Source organism: Mercenaria mercenaria, chromosome 4, assembly GCF_021730395.1.
Source record: "Mercenaria mercenaria strain notata chromosome 4, MADL_Memer_1, whole genome shotgun sequence".
NCBI classification, from domain to species: Eukaryota; Metazoa; Mollusca; class Bivalvia; order Venerida; family Veneridae; genus Mercenaria; species Mercenaria mercenaria.
The window spans coordinates 91,441,027-91,467,859 of NC_069364.1; the positions used below are offsets into that span (position 1 = coordinate 91,441,027).

A 26,833-nucleotide genomic window follows, 5' to 3' on the forward strand; every position below is an offset into this window, starting at 1 on the left:
GTCAATAGCTTTAACTGCTGGATAAACTTTTCGCTAGCTGATAAAGATCATAATTTATCAAAAGGAAGAAGAAATGGTCGATAGTGTAACCAAATAACATTATGTCAGCTTTCTATATATCTTTCTATTTAAATTTTCTATATATAAAATGTAACGATAAAGGAATAATTCAAACTATTCAATGTTTTCACAGTGACATCATATAATAATTATTGTTTTGTGCATATAAATACTTTTACACTGTAAATTTTACTTTAATTCGTTTGTTGAATGCTCAAAAATTTGCTTTAAAGCAGGATCTAAGTAACAATGTGTTTTTTTTCATCAGTTAATTTACTGAGAAATTTGTGTGGCGTGAATGTGAGATATTCTATCATTTTAGTGAGTATTCATTGCTTGTAGTATATTTGTTTGATTGCTTATGTTGAAATAAATATTAGCAAATTATTTTCGGAAGAGAGTAATTTTAAGTCATCTTATACTATTCATCTAGGAAATAGATATCTCATCTAGGAAATAGAGGTAGATGTGATACCTTGTTCAGATGATCAGTTTAAACATCACAGTCAGGAATGTTCATAAACACCATTTCTTAGGCCATTACACAGGGATTTTGAACATTAAACACATGAAAACCCGATTTGATATCAAAAACTAATCGTTAAAGGGAGTCAGAAACAAAAAAAAAATCACCAAAAGGCAACACCTTTACATTTATTCTTCAGCAATAATGGTTGACACAAAGCCGTTAAACCCGCACCACCACATGGGCCTAGTTATATTTACGACAATTTTATCAACGATTTGTGCAAGGCAATTTCGAATGGGGAATTAGAGGAATTGAAAGATCGTTTTAAAGGTAGTAAAGTAGAATACTTATATAGAATAAGTCATGTATTTGTCATTCTTTCGCGTTCACTGTAATACAGCATGTTAAACTGCAAAGTAGTTATTCGATGAAATATACGAATATTGAAAAATGCTTTAAACATGTATTCCTGTTAAAGCTATAGTTTCGTCTGATTGTCACTACTAAGTGGATTCTTAAACAGAGGTAACTCTTCAATAACCAGTGATATCTTACTCTTTAAATATGTTTTGATAGAATTAATTTACTTTCACCTGAACTTGTACTGAGACTGTAAACAATATTACACATATGCCACTATGATTTTCCTTAGAGTATCCCTGTTTGCATACAGATTCGAAGGGAAACGATTAATGAAGCTTTTAAGATAGAGAGATAGATAGATAGATTATTCAAAGAAAAGGCAATATGCCTATGAGTTTACCACATGTAAATAAATGCAAACATAACATAAATACATGAAAAGCATCAGTGGTATAAATTGACATCATCATAAGTGGTCGCATTCGATAGCGTTATCTTTAGATATGACGATAACGTTTACTATTTTTGACATCCGTATTCAATTATACAGACCATCATATCCCACTTTATGACACTTGACTAGTTTACGAAAAAATGTGCAATGTTACTTCCGTGACTTAAACTTTAGAAAATAAACTGCTTTGCCTCCACAAATTGTCGATCATGGTAATTATATCTACAATACATTCAATATATACTGATTTTCATACTTTATGCTAGTTGTCAGCAGCATGGGCCGGTGTAATAATTATCGAAAGTTTGTGAGTTTTGGTCTTTGGGTTCCATGATTTGTATTGAGTCTATTGACAGCATTGATTAATATAAAAGTACAAATTAGATGGTTTATCAACCGTTTGGGAAGAAAAATAGCTAATAACCAGAGTTATCCCAGCAAACACACAACGTTAAGACAACGTTGTGTTTTAGTTGTATGGTAGTTGTGTTATTTTACAACGTTGTGACAACGTTGTAACAACGTTGAGAACTATTCAAAATAGTGATTTGAAACGTATAGGAGAAATTTTGTAAATCTTGTAAAATCTACAACGTTAGTACAACGTTGTGCAAACGTTGGGCTACAACGTTGTGTACGTAACAGTGCTGTAACGTTGTCACAACATTGTTAAGTAACGTTGTCACAACGTTTTACTCAAGTTTGAATCACAACGTTGTTAAGGTAACGTTATATTAATGTTTTTACAATGTTGCCAATTTTCAGTGAAAGAGTAGTTATGAAAGTATATTCAAAACTGACAGTTGCCTAGAAAAGCCTGCCTACTTGTGGAGCTACCGCGGTCGCCTGCTCAGCAGCTGTCAACTGCCTCATACGAGAACTGCTTTGCTACTCCCTTATATAATTTTTTTTTTCGCTCGATTGTGAAGAATAAAGCTTCGAGTCCGAATCCGGGAAAACCTTGGAATGGCATTTAATGAGGATGTTAACTGTCATGACCCATTATTAGGGTTCAAACCCACGTCTCCGTGGTAAACAGCCGACACCTTGTCTCCAACACCACCACTCCCCTTCTGCCGCAAAACATTGCCAACTATATAGGTAATTTGTACAGCATATGCTGTATGCAGGTCTAGAATTTTCTCTTTTTTTATGGACATTCTGTAAATATATTTACAATCCACAAATCTGAAGATTTTTCAGTATAAATTTATAGACTGGTTATATGAGATCTGTTAAAGTTACAATTTAAATCATAACTGCAAGTTAAAATGAAATTTTTCACTCATTACATTAAGCATGTAGATTAAAAACATAGAAATTATTTCATACAGATGGATCACTTTATTTTTTTCACATTTTCCAAAAATTCAAAGTTGTCAATATTGACAGAAAATCACACAAAAAATCATCTTATGCATTCTAAGTTTAACCCTGCAGTTTTGACTAAATTGTAATTCAGATACATGAATACACCAAATCTTTAATAAAATTTGTTGACTGAATGATGTTTAAATTTACGGATAGAATTGAGCTTCTTCTAAAGAGCAGTTCAGCTCAAAGGAGAAATATTCTGTTCAAGTTCCTAAATATTACTGCGAGTGTCAATTTTTAGAAGGATAATATGCCCCCTCCCCCAACCTACCCCCGCCCGATCATACCTGGGACCTACGCTTATGCAAATTATGTATTTATGAGGGTATATCAGAAATACTGATGACCTGAACTTCAAACTTCTGAAAAATAAGCCTGTTTCTTGAAATAAATTAGGTTATTTTGTGTCAATATTTTGTTGTTGTTGTTGTTGTTGTAGTATTTCATTATGTAAAGCTGACTTCGTAGCGATAGGTTCGAATCTATATTTTGCCATTGTAATTTCGTTTATTTCAATTGAAGTTGTCGAATATACTGTAATATCATTGAACTTAAATATTTTTTCGTAAATTTACTTTGAGTATCTCCTTCTTAAAAAGAAACGTTGATTCGGATGTACTGACACCTGAATATCTGCATGCCATGATGCGCGCCGAATGTTTACAAAGTCCGTTAGTATTTGTACTGACACCTGAATATCTGCATGCCATGATGCGCGCCGAATGTTTACAAAGTCCGTTAGTATTTTTGGTGTCTTTCGGTGATACTGTTACACATTAGAACAACTGAATAAAATCTCCTTTCAATTAACTATCGATATATCTGTAGTTTTACGTAAGACTGAGGTAAGTACATATAAATTAATACTTATACTCCAGATCTATCTTGATAATTCTTAAATTCATTTTGGCGCAAAGTTATCCCAAGATTTGGGCCAAGTCAAGATTTTGTTGCAGATCAAATAGCCTACATACGCGTTCGTTAACAGCAACATGAAATTTATTCAGTAAAAACCCTAAAGTCTAGTTTCTATAAAGAAAAAAAAACGAATGCAAATTGCTGCCATACCCCACCCACTTCTGTTAAACAAGAAACTTTCCATATAATATTCAGCACTGGTAAAGGTAAAGGTAAGTTTTATTTACCGTCGCTTGGTGAAACAATTAACGACCCTATATTAAAAACAGTTTAAACCAATACCTCACCCCCTGCAATTTGCTGGTACCCATTTACAGCTGGGTCGACTGAGGCAATCGTGATAAAGTGCCTTGCCCAAGGACACACCGGAGTGGGAGTAGCCAGGATTCGAACCAGGGGCCTTCACCTCCGTAGGAAAGCGTCTTAGCCCTCTCGGCCAATGCGTCCGCAACTATTTAATTTCTGTTTCGAAGTCTTTCAGTGCTTTCACGGGATCTACTTTTCAATTATTTTTACGCAAAAAGGGGGGTTTTAAATGTGGTGGCGGCCATAAAAAGTCACCCCGATTCATCTCAGTGTTGAATTTTTTCGGGTCCTTGGGTCATTGTTTTCAACGTTTTAAAATTTTTGAAGATTGAATATGCTTAAGCGGGGATAGGGGGGGTGGGCTGTTGCATTATCCTAACTGCTATGAAAAGACTCAAACAAACTGATCGCAATTTTCACTGTTTTTAAAATTGTTTTTTCTCGGGGCTTCGAAAAGGATCCAGGGATTTTTTTCCCTTAATTACGGGGACCAGAAAACGGGACCATTCCAATGCAAAATTTTTGATTTTTTTCCCATTTGATTGTAAAATTTCCCCAATTTTCTTAGAAAAAAAAAATTAAAAAACGGACAAGAATTGTCAAAAAATGGACAATTTTTTAATACCAGACTCTTTGTCAGTGTGATACAGAAAAAATTTTTGAGCAAAGGTATAAACAATTGTGTATTTAAAGTCATACGATATGATTTGTGATTAACGTTTAACCCAAATTTTATCAAAGAAATTCCCAATTCTATGGGTACCGGCAGTGTTCCCAAAATGGTAAGAAAACCCTGGATCTACGTTTCAGATTATTTTATATTTTTTAACTATATAAAGTATTAAATCAGAGCTTCAATAAGCTGCGTACTTATGAAAATAAATTTTCAGAAAACCTGATTGAATTAAAAAAAATTAACACAAGGATGTGTCTAGCCGTCCGGTTACCGAATGCCTAGTCTGAGATTTAGCCGATCTGACATCCCTTTACCAGACGGCTAGCAAATCCTCAAGGATTTTCTAACCATCCGGTAATAGATTTCCTAATGAATAAGTAATGATACCTGTTATTTACTGAAAAAATATAGATGTCAAATACTCGTCTGCAAACAAAACTTTTTTGTGAATACATACTACAGATTTATTTTTAACCCGTGCATGTAGATACAAAGCTTGCATGTCAGTACTATAAAGGTATATTTAAAATCATTCTAGTGTGAAAGCTAAGTCAGGTTCTTTGTAAATCTTCAGGCCTTTTTACATGGAGAGGTGGCGAATACCTTAAATGGTATGATCCCCATGCCAAGTGGGACAGGAGAGGTCGTACAAATGCATGTAAATACCAAAACTTGCATGTCAATTCTAGGTGCATCAAACATATAAACTAATTCAAGTCTGAAACTATCTCATGTTCCTTTTTAAATCCTCAGACCTGTTTACATGGGAGATGGCAGATAAATGGTTCGATCCTCATGCCAATAGGACAGGAGGGGTGGTACATATGCATGTAGATCCCAAGACTTGCATCTATAATGTAAATACCTAAGTACGTCAAACATAGTAAAACCAATTCAATCTGTATAAATAGCTCGTGTTTCTTTTCAATCCTCAAGCCTGTTTACATGAGAGGTGGCGAATACCTTAATTGTTCCAATCCTCATGCCAGTAAGACAGAGAGGTGGTACAAATGCATGTAGATACCAAGATTTGCATGTCACTACTAGTATGTCATTGTAAACTAATTCAATCTGAAAGCTACAGTAAAACCAATTCAAACTGGAAGATATCTCGTGTTTCTTTGTCAATCCTCAGCCTGTTTACACGGAGAGGTGGCGAATACCTTAATTGGTCCGATCCTAAAGAAAGTATGACAGGAGAGGTGGTACAAATGCATGTAGATACCAAAAATTTTGCATGTCACTACTTAGTATGTCATAGTAACTAATTCAAGTCTGAAAGCTGTTACATGTTTCTTTTGTCAATCCTCGGGCCTTTTACATGGAGAGGGCGAATACAATGTCCTTAAATGGTATGATCCTTGTGCAAATGGGACTGAGAAAAGGTGGTACAAATTGCATGTTGATACCAAGACTTACATGATGTAAATACTTAAGTACTTCATACAATATAGTAAAACTAATTAATTTATTTGTGTTTTACGACACACCAACACAGTATAGGTTAAAAAAAAAATTCAGTTCAAATCTGAAAGCTATCTCAGTTTCTTTGTCAATCCTCAGCCTGTTTACATGGAGAGTGCAAATACCTTAAATGGTTCGATCCTCATGCCAAGTAGGATAGAAGAGTGGACAAAACTACAAATGCATGTAGATCCCAAACTTGCAGGAGTAAATACCTAAGTTTGTCATACGTATAAAAACCAATTCAAATCTGAAAAGATATCTCTCTTTCTTTGTCAATCCTCAGGCCTTTTTTACATGGAAGGTGGCGAATACCTTAAATAAATACGATCCTCATGCCAAGTAGGATAGATTGGGAGATTTGGTACAAATGCATGTAGATACCAAGACTTGCATGATGTAAATATTTAAGTATGTCATACATAGTAAAACCAAATTCAAACTAAAAGCATCTCATGTTTCTTTGTCAATCTTCAGGCCTGTGACACGGAGAGGTGGCGAATACCTTAATTTGTACGATCCTCATGTCGAGTGAGACATGAGAGATGTAAAATATGCATGTAATACCAAGTTTAGCATGATGTAAATTCTTAAGTACGTCATACCTAGAGATCTAGTATCATGGCATATATGGGATCACATCAGTCTGTCCATCTACATTTATGTCTCCTAAACTGCTCTCAAAATTTTTTCAATAATGTTACATGCACATCACCATCAATGCGCAAGGAACACGTCCCATTTACATAACTTTGACCTTCACCTTAAACGAATACTTTTTAAAGTCAGGGTCTTCAGAAAATAAGCAATTTAGGTGCCATACGATATGGAGGTATTCATCACCTTCAGTGATAGCTCTAGTATTTAATTTTAAAGTTTTAATGACTGAAATTGAATCATTGATACCATTAATGGCATAAAAGTTTTCAATGAGTACTGTCTTGTTTTTAAATAATGCGATCTACTTTGTCAATACATTGCTGTAGAACTAAATTGGACCTACATATTTAAAATAGTTTAAACTGTTTTCTGTTTCCTTTTTTCACAGTCCCAATATTATTGCACATTCGGTAGCAAAGATGTTGACAAACCACATGTCGTCTGATGATAGTTTTACGGGATCGAATAAGGTTTGGTCATTGTATTCCCTGAAAGGAATGAGAGGAGAAAAGAAACTGGAAGACCTGGGTATCTGCAGGCCAATGCTGGCTGCAGGGCAATATTGAGTAAGTTTCTGTATACTGTTACAATGTGGAGTAAATTTTTTTAAAAATGTCCAAGAAAGAGGATAGGGAGCTTGGTAATTGAAAAAAAATATGTTTAAATATTGATAACATAAATCATCATCACTGACAGGGATTTTTTTAGGACAATTCAAAAAGAAAAAAATCAGCTGGCCTCATTTCTCAAACCATTTTTCAGTCTCATTTGTTGTTTATCTAAAACACATAATCAATCGGGAATCCATTTAAATAGCTATTTTAGATAGTTTTAAATCTCATTTGTTGGGTTTTATTAATAGAATATAAGATTTAAATTAACATGGAGCATGCGCCTAATGTGGATGCCTCTTTTTGTGATAACGGCAATTTTATTAATTACAACTTTTACACCACTGTAATGATTTTTTTTCAGATGCTCTTATGAAAACTCATAAGACCAAAAACAAAAAAAGAAGCTGAGGATGCTGTTTTTAAAACATCTCCATTCAAAAAAGGTGGATTGAAATTTTAAAGGGAGGCTTAGATTCTATTGCTTTTCTATTGTTCAGTGTTGATGCTTTTTGGATAAGACAGAAAATTTTTCAACATTAAAACAGCACTTGCTTGAAGGGCAACTGACTTAGTGTTACAGTTAAATGTATCTAAAGATCAGTGTAACTTGAGCTGGGTTTAAATCTTCAGCTTTACTTTTTTTGTTTTGGTGTTGCACTAAAAGGCCACATAATTGATTCAAGGTTTACTGCAAGATTCAGGATGGTTGAACTGATATAAAATTAATGAACCAAAACTTCATCTTTAAAAGCTTGCTTTAAAAAATAAATTTAAGTTTCAGAAACAATCAACAAATAATGTGTCTTTGCTCCAGAATCATTCATCATTGACATTGTTTTACACAAGTACTTAATATTATGTATTACATTAAAACAAAACATTCAAATTATTACAGAAAGGTGTGATGGGTGCGTCTGCTGCAGGGAGGGAGGATTTGACGGTCAGCCAGAGGATTTGGAGATATACTGTAATGTCTTTAATGTGGAACTTGCTGTGATTTAAGTTTTCACAAGGGTTTAGTGTGTGTGAAAGTATGTCAGTTTCAAAATTGAGCTATGACAATTTTTCTCAAACTACTAACTCAAAGAACTTTGAAGGGGTCCTTTTTACGTCATGAGCTTTTGTTTAATAAACCCGTATTGGTGATATAGGCCCATGATTATATACTGTAGAAAGTGAACAAGTTCACTGCTCGATACAGATAATCATATAGCCTGATCTCTGAATGATATTTATGAACCAAAAGAAGGCATAAAATAAAAACATACAGTAGTGATTTTAAAATTATTGATATTGTTAAACTAGATCTGGGCCTGTATCATAAAGGATCTTAGTAAAAAAAAATTATCTAGAACTTAATATTCTCAATTAAGTCAAAAACTTTCACGCTCTTTAAATATTTCACAGCATGACTACAAACTTGTATATTATAACCAAAGAAAAATAGATTGCCCAAATTGAAAGGCGTATAGAGCAAATCTAGCCAGCACACATGACAACTGAATGAGATCTCCTTTAGTAAGCATATTTATCACAATTGATCAAGTCAGCAAACGCTTTGAAATAAGAAAACTTATCGTTTGTGTATAATGCTAAGGTACTTTTTATGCCCCCGAAGGGAGGCATATTAGTTTTCAACTGTCCGTCCGTTCGTTCGTTCGTTCTTTAGTTAGTTAGTTCGTTAGTCACAACGTTAACTTTTTACATGAAGGCACTTTACTCGCGAACCACGCACCAGGACCTTCAAAAATTACGGCTGATAGTACTTATTGATTGGGTCAAAGGTCAAGGTCACAGGGGCCAACGTTTTAAATTTTGCATGAAGGCACTTTACCTCGCGAACCATTGCACCAAGGACCTCAAACTTCACCTGCTGATAGTACTTATTGAGTGCACTACCCCTAATGACTTTGGGTCACCAGTCAAAGTTTAAGGTCACAGGGGCCACGTTAACTTTTTGGGATGAAGGCACTTTACTTGCGAACCCCTGCACCCAGGGCCTTCAAACTTCACATACTGATAGTACTTAATGAGTAAAACCACCTCTACTGACTCGGGGGCACCCCGGTCACGGTCAAGGTCACAGGGCCAACGTAACTTTTTGCATGAAGGCACTTTAAATCGCGAACCATTGCACCATGGACCTTCAAACTTCACCCGCTGATAGTACTTATTAAAGTGCACCACCCTACTGACTTTTGGGGGCACCAGGTCAAAATTCAAGGTCACAGGGCCCGTAACTTTTTGCTGAAGGCACTTTACTCGCGAACCACTTGCACCCAGGACCTTCAAACTTTATGTGCTGATAGTACTTATTGAGTACACCATTCTTACTGACTTTGGGGTCACCAGGTCAAAAGTCAAGGTCACAGGGACCAACATTAACTTTTTGCATGAAGGCACTTTACTCGCGAACCACTTCACTCAGGACCTTCAAACTTTACATGCTGATAGTACTCATTGAGTACACCAACTCTACTGACTTTGGGGTTACCAGGTCAAAGGTCAAGGTCACAGGGGCCAACGTTAACATTTTGCATGAAGGCACTTTACATTCGAACCACATTACCCAGGACCTTCAAACTTCACATGCTGATAATACTTATTGAGTACACCACCTCTACTAACTTTGGGGTCACCAGGTCAAAGATCAAGGTGCTGCGGGGGCATTTGTCACCATTAGTGACAGTTCTTGTTTAATAATTTTATCAGTATTTTCTACACAGGAAAGCAATGAATTTTTGATTGGAAGTCTGAGAAATCAACAGTTGTTGAAAAATGGACTCGATTCGGTTTATTACGCGCCAGTGTAACATTAAATACTGACCACGTTGACAATTGACCCCATAGATCCTTTTCAACGTTGAGAATTGACCCCGTCAACATTTCAACATCAAATTTTGATCAAAGGGTCCTTTTTCAACGTTGAGAACTGACCCCGTCAACATTTCAACATTAAATTTTGATCAATGGGGTCAATATTTAATGTTACACCGGCTGTACCGCCAGTTTAATACTTCAGTAAGCTTCTGTTGATTTGATCACGACTGATCAAATCGGCAAACACTTATATACAAATAATATAACGCACTAACACGAGCTGACGCAAGACTCTCTCTAGTTGCCATTCTGTGTATTTTATAGTTCTTTGATTATACTGAGTACTCTGAAGAGTAAAATTAAAATGATTGAACTCCCTTTAATATTGAAAATAAACAGGGTAACGCAAAACATCAAGTAAAAAGAAACCTGAACTAAATAGAAATGTTTGCCGAGATGCTTTATGAATAAAGGCTCAGATAAGCTTTTCATGTTGACTGATTTTTTTAGCTCCGCTATTCAGAGAAAAGGAGGACTGTTCTACTCGCCCTGGCGTCGGCTCGGCATGACTTTTCTTGGTTAAAGTTTTTCTGCAACCTTTGTTTTTCTGTCATATCTTTGTTACTATTGCTTATATCTTACTGTAACTTCACATAAACATTGCCCAGTGTACAAACAAAGTATGTACAGGGGCTGGGCCAATTATAAGGTCAAGGTCACCAATGTGTTATACTTAGGTTACTTTTAAGGTTAAAGTTTTTTGGCAACCTTTGTTTTTCTGTCATATCTTTGTTACTATTGCTTATATCTTACTATAACTTCCCATAAACATTGTCCAGTATACAAAAAGGGAAATGTAGGGGCTGGGTCCATTATACCCAAGGTCAATGTCACCAAGGTGTTATAGTGACGTCTTGGGTTATTTTTAAGGTTAAAGTTTTTCGGCAACCTTTGTTTTTCTGTCATAGCTTTGTTATTGCTTATATCTTTCTGTAACTTTACATAAACATTGTCCAGCATACAAACAAAGTATGTAAAGGGGGTGGGCCCATTATACCCTCGGTCAAGGTCACCAAGGTGTTATACTTAGGTTACGGTCACAAACTTGTTATACTTGGAATTATTTTCATGTTAAATTTTTTGGAAAGCTTCGTTTATAGACATACCTTTGGTTCTTTAAAAGATAGTGACTTCACCTTATCATCATCATCTGCATGTGTGATAGCAATCCCAATAACTCTAATATGTGTTCTTGACAGAATTATGCACCTTGATGTATCTTCCTTTTAAAGTAGAGGTCTCCTATTGAGACATATATTCATTTTACTGTCAAATCGCCGAATAGTGGAGCGCGCTGTCTTACGGACAGCTCTTGTTGTTGAGACCCTTTGGAGAATTTCAAATTTGTTGTCGCAAATCTTCACTCTGATGTGTTGCACACAAGTCGCATCCATATAACCATGGTCAAGGTCACACTTTGGTCAAAGGTCAAAAGAGAGTTGATTCTAACACATTCTTTGTTTATTCTTTTACTATTTTTTATCAGAAAATCAAATTATTGATCGTCTGCGTTACTTCAATTTTGTTTTCTCAGAAACTGTCAAAGGTAACCATTTGAAACTTGGAAAACTTGTTCACTTTTACACATTTTATTCATTGCAATGCAGGTAACCCTGTGATTTGTTTTTACAGAGTTAATACCTCTTACTGTCTGTCAGTTTCCAATTTCTCAATACAATGTAACAAGGTATTTTTCTTCTTTACAGTGGTGACATCATTCTGTTGACTAGGTGACTTTCAATGATTTTTTTGTTGAGCTATTGCCCTTTTTCGACCTTAAGTTTTCAGTTTTTTTTTTTTTTCAATCCAATTACCCAATATCTTATCACAGGTATTGACATGATACTAGACATAATTTATTGTGATGACCCAATTTATTAGACAAGAGGAGGTAACTCTATCAAGGATCATTTTCTAAGAATTATTGCCCTTTTTATACGCCCGTTTTGGACGTATTATGGAAACCCCCATTCTTCATGCATGGAGGGATTTTGATGAAACTTGGCACAGTTGCTCACCATCATGAGACGGAGTGTCATGCGCAAGAACCAGGTCACTAGAGCTGTTCAGTGTATGTGCAGCCGTGCGTGCGTGTGTCCGGATTTGATTGTCCGGACTGTAACTTTGACATGCATGGAGTAATCTCGTTTATATTTGGCATGAATGTTAACCTCAGTGAGATGGAGTGTCATGCGCAAACCGCAGGTTCCTATCTCAAAGGTCAAGGTCACACTTAGAGGTCAAATGTTAAGTTCAATAATGACGTTGTCCGGAGCATTTCTTCGTCATGCATGGATGAATTTTGATGAAACTTGGCATAATTGTTCACCATCATGAGACGGAGTGTCAAGCGCAAGAACCAGGTCCCTAGGTCTAAGGTCAAGGTCACAATTAGAGGGCAAAGGATACAAGAATGAAAACTTTGTTCGGAGCATTTCTTCTTCATGCATGGAGGGATTTTGAAATTACTTGGCACAAATGTTAACCACCACAAGACGGAGTGTCATGCGCAAGAACCAGGTCCCTAGGTCTAAGGTCAAGGTCACACTTAGAGGCTAAAGTTCAGATACAAGAAACACTTTGTCCAAAGCATTTCTTCTTCATGCATAGAGGGATTTTGATGTAACTTGGCACAATTGTACACCATCTTGAGACGGAGTGTTATGCGCAGGTCCCTTTTTTAGAATTACTTCCCTTTGTTGTTACTATAAATAGCTTATATTGCAACTTTTTCATTACTAGTCGTAGTGAAAAATCGAGATCACTTTTCTGTAGTGCAACATGCATGATACATCCACTTCTGAGATGTATTTTGACCTGTCTCTACCTGGTAAGATTTTTGTGTGGACTTGCAATATTTTTTTTTGGAGGGGGGGGGGGGGGTTTTTTTTTTAAAGATTAACTTCCCTTAGTTGTTACTATAAATAACTTACATTGTAACTTTTTTATAATTGACCATATGGAAAAACCAAGACCACTTTTCTGTGGTACAACATAGATGTTTTTTTCAATCAGTAGCTTGAGAACCACTTTACCCAGAATGTTAAAACTTAATAGGATGATTGCACATGCGGAGTTTATGACCCCTATTTATTTGGGGGGTCACTGGACCTGAACATGAGAAACAATTTCCATTTCATAACTTAAGAACCACTAGGCCCAGAATTTTGAAACTAAGTCGGATGGACATGCCAAGTAGATGATCCCTTTTGCAGCCAACCATCATTGTCTCTTTGACTTTTGCTCCTGTCCCCTGTTGACTTCTTGCCTATACGACTATGCATTTGGGGAGACATGCATTTTTCTTCAAAATCATCTTCTAGTTCACCTTTGCCGAACTTGCAGCTCATGAAGTCCGTATTTACCTTGTTCCTGTGGGCATGTCATTGTATTAGATTTTGTTATCGTTAAACAACATAAGATTTTTGTATTTAATTAAATTGAATTATCGTTATCGTTAAACTACATAATCTTTTTATAATTTTGGACTTGAATTATCGTTATTGTTAAACTACATAACTTTTTTGTATTTGATGGATTTAAATAATTGTTACGTATGCTTTAAACTATATTGTATTATCAAGGGGTGCAGTATTCCCATATACTGCTTAAGGGATTACTTTCGTTGTTTCTGAACTTTAACGAATATTTTAGTAAATTTTATAATTAGATCTTGAATTAAAATATGTAATTGAAATTTTGTTTTGCTTATTTATTTAAACATGAGCTGTCAAAAGTAGGTTGTATTTTGGTGGTTTCACAACGTTAACCAACAACGTTGTCACAACGTTGATACGACTCCACATTTTTACGTTGTCACAACGTTGTATCTGACCGCAACACAACGTTATGCCACAACTTTGTCGCAACGTTGTTTCTAACGTTGTCACAACGTACAGCACAACGTTGTAACAACATTGTCACAACGTTACTGTGCTTCCTGGGATGTGGTCATAATGTTAAGTCTAGAACTAGTGTAAATCTGGTGCAGACGGAGAAAAGTGATTAGTAAACTATTAGATTTCTTTTCTCAAATGCATTAAATGTTGAGGCGCGTGTTGAATTACTTAAATTTGCATTCCAGTATTGACTAAGTATCCTTTAGGTTTTGTTTAAGTTCACTAATAAATAGAGTTCCATTTCCTACTCTGTGGAATAATCAAACATAATAAAATCCTAAATTCGTATTTGTTTTTTTTTTCCATGTCTTCAACCATCATATTATAAATTTGTTTAATGTACTTGTTTAATTGTCGCTTTTAATTATTTTTATTCAGTATTTTATGATTCTGACTATTCTGTTATATTTGAGTGGCATCCTGCCGAGTTAACCGTATATAAAGTTATTTTGTGTTTGTAATTTAACGTCTAAAAGGTTCTTGCAGAAATGTTATTGTATATTTTCTATTTTCCTAGAGTTATCCCCCAGACTTCACTTCTATAATTTAATGTAGTTGTAATCAGTTTATCGAAAAGGTCAAGAATGTGTTTAACTGTAAAGTCAGTGAGTTTTTGTAGATAACTTTTAAGTTTAAAGGTTGCTTTTAATGCCTGTTCTGATAATGCATCATATGTTTCAGAAAATGAGCCACCTATAGTAACACTATCCCTAAATATGTATCTTTTTAACAATGTCTTTATGTGTATGGTATTATTTTCTGTTGTGCTGTACTGGTTCAGAACCAGTGTTCCGACAGGACCAGATTCTTGACACATGTGACAACCGCTTTATTTAAGCGTCATTTACGCAGTCGTTTCAACTGGATCTTTTGAATGTTTGTTCTTCTAGTCTTTGAAAAAGAACTGTTTCACGTGACTGTATTACGTTATGTTCTATGAAGTTTCGTTCTGAATTGGCCATGATACATCATTGTGCATTACATTATTAAGTACAGCAAGAAACAATTCAACTGCATATTCCATTTGTGCGTATGACATAGGTTACTTTTAATAATCACAAAAAAAAGCAGGGCTATCTATTTTTGCGCTAATTTTATTTTGTGAAGAATTTATGTAAGACAAAACTTGAGTTTCTATTGATTTCTTAGCCGCTTTTAAAAGTATTGTTATCTTTAATGTGCATTGTTTCAAAGGTTAAATTATAAATGATAAAGAGGTAGGTTAAAATATTATATTTACTTTTTACTTAAAACAAACTGCAAATCATCGTCAAAATATTTGTTTGGCTTCTTGTTTAGAACACGGGAAAAATTACTACTTTTTACGGCCCCATTTGAGACGCTAGGAAACCCATACAATTTCCGATGCAGTAGGAGCTGCAGTATATGCGGTGCGGGTGTTATGCATGTCAAATATTTTGAAAAGAATATTGGAGGACAAATATGAAAATTTGTACGGCTACTGGTTCCCAGCCAGTTTATAAATATCGGTAGGGGCAATATTAATTTTAAATGAAATATGACATCGTGAGAAAAAGCATCAAGATATGTACTTCATTTCAGGTGTTATTGATTCTAAGGTCAATGACCCAAGACAGATGTTTAGTGACCTGAAAGAAAAGGGTTATATAAACTGTTATAATATAATTTACATTCAACAAATTATCCACGTACTTAAGAGAGATGATCTTCTTGAAGTTGCTACCAGATACACTTCAATGTTCGAGGAAGACAGCGTTCTGCACTTCTATAAGAAATCCACCTTTACTGGTATATAGTTTATTATAGTATTCTAATTTCTTTCGATAACAGCTGTATTATAAAAACATTTTTAAACAAGAATATAAATATTGTGAACATAATATTCTGAATCAAACCGAGCCTGCAACATTTTTGTTTTTGTCGTGTTGAGCGAACTGTGGAATTTCCACTTTTTCTATTTTTGTATATTCCCCTAAATATAGTCCAACCAGGCTTGGAAAAGCATCAAGTTTACGCAGTTTTTGTTAGGTCAATTTAAACAGTATAACATGCATGTGTAGAGTGTCTAAGTTATAATTGAATAAATAAAGACTGTCCATGATATTGTATATTTGTATATTTTAATGATCAGCTACGATTGCATGTTGGTTAAATTCTGATAAACTACAATAAAATATAATATTAGGCGGAGCTTAGAGAGTCTGGCTAGATTGACAGATAAACACAACTACAGTACATCATGTATATATCAGTAAACGATTTATATAACAATAAAATCACATGCACATAATAATGCATGTATGTTAAGGTTCAAGTAATGTGTTTGATTATTGCCCTTTAATAACTTGTTTTTGAAATATATTCTTCTTTGACAGTTTCTTCTAATAATAGACATTGCAAAATGTTCAAAGACAATCTACAATCGTTATTGTATTTTAAAAATAATACCTTTTAAAACATCAAATCCTATCATTTTCATCGTCTACTTCGTCAGTGTGTTTTACATATGTTCAGACTGTTTAAATTGTGAAAATGTAACAAAAGAAGAAAATTTCAAATAGTTGTAATATTTACAGACTAAGTAAAAGTGGAATGATCTAAACACTGCTAGAAACAAGTCAGTCATTTTCTACATAGATACTATATGTTAAATATATTGGATACAAAAGTATAGCAAGCTTCATGAAAACATGTTTTAAAGGAAGTTTAATGTTCTCTGCAAAACAGATATGGACAGTCAAAGATTTTTTTAAATATATATTATGTGGATAAATGTAAGGAAATGAAAACCTTGGAACCTGTTTTTTACATAGCTTTTAAATATTTATAATTAAATTTTGATATATCTCTGTGACAAATTTGGTAAAATGACATATAGATTAGTCGTATATTTTATTATGCAAAGATTTTTTATAGCAAATTTAGGTAAACAATCTTTGAACTAATATATTTTTAATATATTACAGCCGATGGTTGTAGTATCGTTGAGTTCCATGTTGTTGGACATAATTTGGCATCAAGAGATGATATTGAAAACTTCCGAAAGAAAATATCAACCATCCTAGCGGTTCCACTTCTTGAAGTCATATTCAAAGGAGTGCAACTGACTGCCAGTATTCTTGTCACTGTAATGCTTCCAGATATGTATGTTACATTTCTCGAAAGGCAGCTGCGAAAACACACACAATACATTCTTGCATCTTTGATGCAACAAAACATAGATCAAGTTATTTTCCCGGCAGATATATTTCAGCTGCAGAAAGAGGGTAGGTAAACGTTTGTCTATATTTAGAATCCACACATAGATGTCATATTTATAAATATCAAATTATTCGTGTTTGGTCATCCATTTGATATAAATCTTGAGAAAAATCATTAAATAATAAAATGCAATGTCTGATTCACGAAAAACACATTAAATCAATTATTGAAACAATTTGTCGCTCGTTTCACAGGTACATACTTCATTGTAAAAAAAGTTCCAACACCAGTGCAGAATGAAAAATGCGAAACTATGTCAAATGGAAAGAGGGGACAAACCGATTCATCTGGTGATTTATTGAAAGGAAAAGCAAAGCCAGAAATGCAGACTTCAAAATTAACTAAACAAAATCATATGAGTACAGAAAGCTCCTTACAGATCAGAAATGTATTGGTAAATATCAAATGTTTTCTTTGCTTGAATAATATTTTGATATTCTGTATCTACAACATGCACAAAATAAATGGATATTTAAATTTTGTATTTAGCATATAAAATACAAAACACATTACAACAGCGGAAAATGTTATAATTACTTAAGGAAACATACGGTTTCATGTACTTAAAAAGATTATACACACACGGATAACATTTCAGTTGTCATTTAGCTACAAATAATAATAACTACTTGAAATGTACATTTTTACATTGCTTAAAAGAATAAATGTAATAACTTTGAAATTATATTGTGTGAATGTTTAAACCGTCTTGGCTTGTTTGGAATTGAATAACTTTAAGTTACCAAAACGAAAAAGACAGTCATGCCATCATTCATTTTCTTGCAAGCAAAAATGCAGTTTAGCCATTAAACATACTCAACTGAATTGACAGAATGTCTGCTCAGTCTTATCTCTGTGATGCATCAATACCTAAAACATCTATTGATGGTGAAATGGTTATACATATACATTGTTAGAAAAATTACTTTCAAAACTTAAAGAATATGGACGACCTTAGAAAACACTTATAAAACAATATATACACACAATTACATGCAAATATTTTTGTCTCTATATTGATTTGCACTTAATTTCTTCTTATTAAAGGTTAGAAATTATTGTAATTTGATTTCTTTACATCAATGAAAGACTTTAGAAATATCCCACTACGTTTACTTGCAAAGTAAACTGATAAAATATACTTTTTAATTGACATTATTAAATATATTTTTTTATTTTTAACTTGTTATAACTGGTTTTTTTTGCAGACAACTATACATGTAACCAGCTAGGAAAGCAGAGATTAAACAGACATATTAAACACATACTGGATAAACATCTTGTTCGTAGACAGATAAGGATCAAGTCCGTTGTGGCAGCTGTTTCTGGAAAATTCTATCAAACTTTCTTACTGAAACAAATATATCCAAACATGTTTGGTTCTGACAGTCTTGGCAGTATCCCTAATACTCAACTGCATAATATGGACATTTACCTTGAAATTCAAACACCTTCAATAATTAACATTTAAATACAGCACAAGTGTCGTAGATAGCATGATTTTATATCATTTACGGAAAACAAAACATTTACAATACTGTATAAGTGGTTAAGTTAGCGAGGTGGAAATATTGGCGAATTTCGCGAACTGACAAAATTCGCTTACATTTTCTGCAGCGTAAATATCAGCCAACCCATCATAAAAACACCAGTAGTAAACGAGAGAAATTGACCATCTGTATCTATCTATACACTATACACGTTTTTAAAGCTACCTTTTAGGCCTTAAATACGTCAAACAAAAAAGCCAGAGTTCTTTGTTTATATTTCAAAAATAGTAAAGATTATCATAATTTGATTAAATTCCAATCATTGGTTGACAGATATAAAACTAGCAAAGCTAATTACCGTAAACTGGCATAGGCGAGTACGGAAGCGAGAAAACATACTGCCTTTTAAAATTGCATTTCACACCTTTACAAAATGTAATAAAAGGATTTACTTCAATACATATTGTTAGCCTTTTTCAGGTTGATAATTACACATATTCTGCTTTCCTTAATAAATACTAGTACGTTTTCAAGTAATTATTTTTTTATATAGAAAAGACAAACAACAATTTTAGTTATGTGTAACACATTTTTTAATATATGAACGTTCACTGGCTCCTTATAAGGGATAATAATGCTGTCATGCAGCAAAAATATAATTATTACGCCAGGCCAGACACATTAGTGATTCTTATGAAAAGCTATTTTTCATGCAAGTTGGAAAAAGGGAATTCGCTAATATTTCCGCACGCCAAATGTCTGGAATTCCGAATTCGCTAACTCTTCGACCCGCGGAAATAACCACTTATACAGTACTACCTTTTTCTGTTACTGAGCTGATCAAAATCGTGTGAACATGGCTTTTTTATACCCTTGAGTTCCCATGTCCTGTCACTAAAAATCTGTTCTGTATTTACTATCATGCCTTTCCTGGGTAAAGTGTATTTAATTTGTGTTTACTAATAGATATTACTTCAGGTTTTTATATATTAAGATATAAGAGAGAATATATATGTCTCTGTGTGTGCTTCTGCGTGTTTAAGTCATGCCAGTTTAAATATATTTCATGTTCACACTCACTAATGAACAAATCAATCATCATAATTTTCAACACATTTCACTGTTCTTCGTCTGCATAAATTGCTAAAACTAAATTCATTTCATTTGAAAAAATGCTTAAAATTCCAACATTTAACAGATTTAACCGTTCTTCCACGGAATATAAAGCATGAACTGCTAAAATTAATTTTATTTTGTATATCATAAAGACTTCAAAGACGACTTAAGGAAACCAGATCTTGGCTCATGTTTATCGTTTCGGAGCAGAATACAGCAATATCTAAGCACCAAAACAGGTTTCAATTTTGTGATGAGGCCTTCTTTGCACGTATGCCGTCGGCACCCTGAAAATCCGCTGGCAGATATAATCAATTTGGTCATGTTCATGCCATTTTTCGTCTGAACAGGTGTTGTATTCAAGCGGTCTTAACATACAATTTAGCCTGGTGATCCATACACTTTTGGCCATTTTAATGTTCACATTACAATTATCTATACACAAGGAAAACAAACAAAAAATCTATGAAACATTTTTTTCGAAATTAAAAACAAATATTCTTATTTCATTGAAAAAAGTTCACAAACGTAAATATGAGACAATATTTTTTTTTTCATTTGTACCCATCATTGTAATGATATTGTATTACAAATATGACTATGATATGAAATAAATATATAAACCTTATTGTGCTGTCTTGATTCATGTTTTGTTGGTATTTATAAAAAAAGCAGAACATGTTGAAAATGTTGAAAAATCGCTAGCAGTTTCAACAACTGTGGGTGTGTTCAAAACAGTTTTTCACAAAAACAAGCTTGGTGACCCATTTTTTTATTTGTTTATTGATTTCAGCACAAAATTTCCTATCAGATATGTGAATTTGAAAAAAAAATCTATGAAATAAAGAAACTATAGGCATTCTCTTTAAGGCATCGTTTCAGCGCAGAATACAGCAGTAACGGGGCACTAAAACATGTTCAAATTTCGCGATGAGCTCTTCTTTGGATGTATGCCGTTTGCATCCTGAAAATCAATCGGCAATGTAATATTTACTTTTATTTGGACATACATACCAGTAATATATCCACGGGGATTGATTTATCCTAAAGTCCTCCCGGACGCTGTGTTACAGTAGTAACAAGAATTCGAGGCCATTTTCGGACATCTAAAAAGTTCTAAAAAATTGCATGTCGTTGGTATCCTGAACATCCGTGGACAATGTAATATGAAGTCTCATAATATATCATTATCGTGCAATGCATCCTAAAGCCCACATGAAAGTTGTGAATTACAGCAGTAAAAGGGTATCGAACCCGTTTCCTGAGACATAAAAAGACAAAAATATTATTTAAAACAGCTTTGAACATTTTCGATGGCAAATAATCATTGTGACAGTAGTAATGCTGTTGTTACTGCTATAACTTTACAACAGTAATAACAGTTACACTGCTGCTACTGCTCTAACTTCCAACATTATAGCAGTAATAGCAGTAATGCAGTAATACTGCTGTAATGCTCTACTGCTAACTTCACGCCGGAAACAAATGAACAAAGTTCTGTTTCAGTTTATCTCCAGTGGTTGAAATCACCACGAAGTACTCAGTCGGGAAAAAAGCACGGAATATGTTTGTCCAAAAATTTTACATTATCTTTAGTTAAACTATTGTAGTGGCACGGTACATAATTGAACATATGAAATTCTTTATAACATAATACACAAAACTAAGATACAGTATAACAGGAAGGAGAAAATAGCATGCACATTTGTTTCTAAGTTAAGCTACAGTCACACATACGGATATGTCCGTGCGTTGAGGTACGGTGCGGATGGGAATGATCTGTGGGGGATTGGACACGGATAAATACGGAGCAGTAAGTCTTAGTACGTGAAAATAAGTGAGAAATGGGGAACAAAAAGATACAGGACGCGATTAAGTACGTATAGGTACGGCGTTCTACGTTGAACTACGTTTTACTGCGCCTGACAACTTGCCCAGCGCGTGGACGGATCTGCGGTGAACTACGTTGAACTACGCTTAAATACGGACAGCCTCGGATAACTACGTTAAGCTACGGATCAATAAGCATTACTACGTTCGCATTAAGGTTTAGTAGCGGGTCGGTAAGTTTCATATAAATTGGGTCACGTGTAACCAGCGTTTTCATTACGATTATCTTTGACATCATGTCAAACTGCGGCAAGGTACGTTTCAGTACGGATAACTACGTTTTGTACGTTTAACTACGGATGAATAAGTTTCGACCAAGTTGGACTAAGTCACGCTCAAATGGCTACGGATCGCTCAAACTTTTGTGCATGTTCAAAAGTTGGAGAAACTTGCAAGTTTGGAATATTTGACCAAGTGTCAATACGGATTGATAAGGATTACTACTTTGAGGTACGGCTCAGGTACGGATCGATACGGATAACTACGTTTCTACCCGTGGCTAAATGTAGCTATCCGCGCCGTATGTGTGATTGGGGTATTATACCGTGTGAAATGTAAAAAACAAGAAACGCGGCAATGCCACGAAACCAGGTTTTCAACACTTTTCATAAGAATAAAAAAGTATACTGAATCACAGTGCACCACTTTGAAGCACAACCCTAACCCTAACCCTAAACCCTAAACCCTAACCCTAACTCTTAACCCTAACCCTAACCCTAAACCCTAACCCTAACCCTAACCCTAACTTTAGTAACAATGACCTTGACCTTGATCCCAGAAACCCCAAAATCAATCCCAAGCTACAACTTTATATAAGTTTTCTATACACCAAGTTTCATCATGATAGCTCATTCCTAAGTTAAGTTATTGACCGGAAACCCTTTTTCTACTTTAAGTAACAGTGACCTTGACCTTGACCCAAGAAACCCCAAAATCAATCCCAGCCTTTGTCTTGATATAAGCTACATACATACCAAGTTTTATTCAAATATCTTTACCGAAACAAAAGTTATTGACCGGAAACACCAGTTTGACGCCGCCCACCCGTCCGCCCAACGACATACCCCAATCTAATAACTCAGGTTTTCGTTGAAAACCTGGTTAAAAACGATACACATGGGCCACGTAATATTAGCAGTATGTCATTAATGCACGGAGGAAAATGATAAGGGACAATTTGATGTAAATAAAGGGGAAGATAATGAATTATAATTTTAAATTGTAACTTGAATTTATGCAGAGTAGGAAAGAAACTTTATAAATAAGAATCCTAACACTAATATAGAACTCTATCATTATTAACATTTTAAAATCAAAAGACTCGTCTATTTCCCGATTTACGCTAAATATTGTAATCCTCTGAACAGATAAGCACGTTTCTAAAGTAATGAAATCATAAAGAATATTCTTTTGTTGATATCTTTGCAGTTCACTATAAAGCATTACCAAAAGTGTAATATATTACTCTATTTATTCGTTTAAGGATAAATATTTTATCCAACACATCACCGGAACCAAATATCTCATAAGGGCCTCCTTAGATTTCTTTTTGTGTAAGAGAGTTTTCAAGGGAGACAACTCATCCTCTATATAAGTAAAGCGATCTCTAGAACTTTCTCTTTTCACGACAGCTCCATTGCAAGGTAGACATCAAAAATTATTTACATTTCTTAAATTGTACGTTTAATATTCATTTAATTTATAAAACAAAAATATTATTGATGTTTTTTATAAATTATTAACATTTTAAAAATACTTAATTGATACGAAATAATTACTAGTGACAATTTCTGCTTTATTTTAATCCGAAGCACATGGCGACCACATTTTCAAACAGCGCCATGTTGATTTTAAAATCTTATTTTATTTTTGGATACAGAAGATGCTTCCACAAGGAGCATCTTGTTCATGTTTTATCTTCGAAAAATTTTCCAATTTTCTGCAATGGTTAGTTTGCAAAGAAGCAGGTTAAAAAAAATTTGACCATCTACTCGATGATTTTTTCATGGCCGGAAGGTTTTTCGAAGAATGCCTTTATCTCATGCAAACTTTCTATACCACATGCAAAGAACTAAATGTACCACTAAGCAACGAAAAATGGGTGGGGCCTGTTACAAATAGAACATATTTAGGTCTTGAAATAGACTCTGTTCATCAGACTGTCCGGGTCCCCTTGGAAAAAATACAGAAAGCAAAACAATCCCTTTTACAGCTCATTAACGCTAAGAAACTTATGTTGAAAGAATTACAATCGATTGTCGGTCTATTAAATTTTATTTCAAAAGCAATACCTTCAGGAAGAGCATTTAACCGGCGTTTCTATGACGCAATGGCTTATGCGAAAAAAACTTATCTTTTCGTCCGCATCAACAAAGGTATGAAAAGTGATGCAAATGTTTGGTTAACATTTCTTGATGAATTTAATGGTTATTGCATATTTAGCGAACAAGAATGGATTGACAATACTCAGCTAGAATGGTACACAGATTCCTCGGGCAATAAAAATTTAGGATGCGGGGCTTATTTCAATGGCGAGTGGACTGTTTTTAAATGGCCACATCTTTGGGAAGACGATATTTACAAAGACATTACATACCTGGAACTTGTACCTATTATTCTGGCATTTTATACCTGGGGGGGGGGGGGGGGGGGGGGAATTTGCAACAAGAAAATTATACTTTGGTACGATAATAGTGCCTTGGTAGAAATTATCAATAAAAAATCATCCAAAAACAAACCTGTCATGGATTTGATTCGTCACTTTGTGCTTTTACTGTTAAAGAATAACATTCAAGTAAAAGCTAAACATATTGAAGGGTCAAAGAATACAATATGTGATAGTATTAGTCGATTTCAGTGGCAGAGATTGTACCAGGCATTACCACCCAATGGGGCAAAAGAACCTTGTCCAATTCCGGAAGCATTTCTCCGTATCTTCGAGTGGAAAAAGAACGATTAATTGACGCATCTTTATCTCAGAGTACACACAAAAATTATGAAACGGGATTAAAGTCATTTGAAGATTTTCGACTCCAAACGGGATATTCCCGGTCCTGGTCACCTAGCGTTGAGGAAATAGCAGAATATATTTCTTTCATGTCTTTAAGACAATACGCATATTCAACAGTTAGTTGCCATATATCGGCGATCAGTTATGTAAACAAAATTAACAATTTTTTAGATCATACAAAACAGTTTGTTATCAAAAGTATGTTAGAAGGTTTACGGAGGATCAGAAAAAGTCATGACATCAGACGACCGATAACGCAAGGCGTACTGACAAGCCTTACTGAAGCCTTAAGATTTGTTTGTCATACACAGTATGAATTTCTGATGTTTTCCGCCGCTTTTAGTCTGGCCTACATGGCTCTTCTAAGAGTTGGTGAATTCGCTTTGCCTAAGAAAAACGCGAAAAAATCCATCTTGAATATAGATGATTTAGTTATTAGTCAAGATATGATACGGATTTATTTCAAATGTTCAAAAACTGATCAGAGATACATGGGATCTTCGATTGATGTCCCAATAACCGACCAAAACAAGTTCTGTTATGAAAAAACAAAAATATTTCTACAATATAGAACGAACATACAGGGCCCACTATTTTGCCATTTTGACGCTAGTCCACTCACAACGTACCAATTTAATGCCGTTTTAAATAAAGCACTGGTATGGGTAGGACTGGAAACAAACAATTTCAAAACACATTCCTTCAGAATAGGCGGGGCTACAAATATGTTTAAAGAAGGCTGCTCGATTAATGATATAAAATACAGAGGAAGATGGCAGTCAAATGCCTATAAATCATATATCCGCTAGTAATATATTTTCAAAATTATCTGACTGGATTTGCCAAATGGCTGTAATGTGAATGCCGGCGATCCAACTTTGGCAAACTAATGATATTTTTCATTGTGTATGGCGCCGTTGCCGGGCCATTACACACCCATTTTTTGTAGGAAACTGCCAGTTCATTCTGCGGATAATAAATAGTTCATATTAAAAGCATAATGTGCTATGGATATGTAACGCATAATGTGCGATTTCTTATTTTATTGCATAATGTGCAAATAATAATGTTCTAGGTTAAATGTGCAAAATGATGTATGATATTTGATATATATATATTGCATTATGTGCAGACGATATACGCAGTCCGATTTATTACTTGACAAATCATTACCTTATCAATTTATAAGATACAAACTAAATTCCATGCTTTCAGACTCCCAACCGAACTTCACGGTTTGGATTGTGGGATCCTCTCTAATTAAAGGTGCATATCTCACCGCATGCCAAAGGATCAATGGCGAACAGTTGGGACTCCAGTCTATTAGCGGTTAATGTTTTGTGGGAGTTTTTAGGGGGAATGAAAGTTTCTGACCTAAGTGATACCATAACATATCTTCTTAATTTTAACCGTCCACCAAAATTTTTAATTATTCATTGTGGCGGCAATGACATTGGTCAACGTCCTATGGTCGAAATTGCATGGGCTATTAAAGACTTCATTACTAAAACAGTATTGGTTAAAATGCCAGAAACAAAAATAATTTGGTCTCAAATTTTACCGAGGAGATCTTGGAGATATATTTCTGATAATGTTATAGCCAATAAAATACGTTCTAGAATCAACAGTTGTATTAGTACATTTTTTATTAAACAAGGAGGATTTTACATTAAATATCCAGACATTGATGAAAGTCAAAGATTCTTCGCACAAGACGATACACATCTGTCAAACATAACAGGGACAATTAGGACTTTTAATTCTGTGGTTGTCTGAAGGGTTTTCTTTTATGCTAGCCCGCTTTGGCGGAAGCCCACTTCTCCCAGTTTCTTACACTGTGATCGTGGCCTTATGGCATTTTCTAGCATAAAATACTTTTTTGCATCCGTTGCCGGGGCAAATCATTAGTATATAAATTTCCAATAATTTTTCAGCCATGGCCACTTT

At 34.5% G+C, this 26,833-nt stretch overlaps 1 protein-coding gene across 2 annotated transcripts; it reads left to right on the forward strand.

Moving 5' to 3' along the window:
• Positions 1 to 29: 29 nt before the first annotated feature.
• On the forward strand, positions 30 to 20,614 carry LOC128556519 (uncharacterized). Of its 2 annotated transcripts, XM_053541945.1 has the most exons (6): positions 30 to 381; positions 726 to 859; positions 15,701 to 15,907; positions 17,086 to 17,385; positions 17,575 to 17,774; positions 18,589 to 20,614. In XM_053541945.1, the coding sequence occupies exons 3-6, from the start codon at positions 15,736 to 15,738 to the stop codon at positions 18,610 to 18,612; spliced, it is 696 nt and encodes a 231-aa protein (XP_053397920.1). In that variant the 5' UTR covers positions 30 to 381; positions 726 to 859; positions 15,701 to 15,735; the 3' UTR covers positions 18,613 to 20,614. The 2 variants fall into 2 exon arrangements, with proteins under 2 accessions (XP_053397920.1, XP_053397919.1); XM_053541944.1 differs by lacking the exons at positions 30 to 381; positions 726 to 859 and having other exon boundaries at positions 9,689 to 15,907.
• The last annotated feature ends 6,219 nt before the right edge of the window (positions 20,615 to 26,833 follow it).

Bases quoted from the DNA above. Each gene is read 5' to 3' on its own strand.
- LOC128556519 (XM_053541944.1), top strand. From the start codon at position 15,685: ATGTACTTCATTTCAGGTGTTATTGATTCTAAGGTCAATGACCCAAGA. The intron at 15,908-17,085 runs GTATATAGTTTA...AATATATTACAG, and splicing joins TAAGAAATCCACCTTTACTG to CCGATGGTTGTAGTATCGTT. The intron at 17,386-17,574 runs GTAGGTAAACGT...CTCGTTTCACAG, and splicing joins ATTTCAGCTGCAGAAAGAGG to GTACATACTTCATTGTAAAA.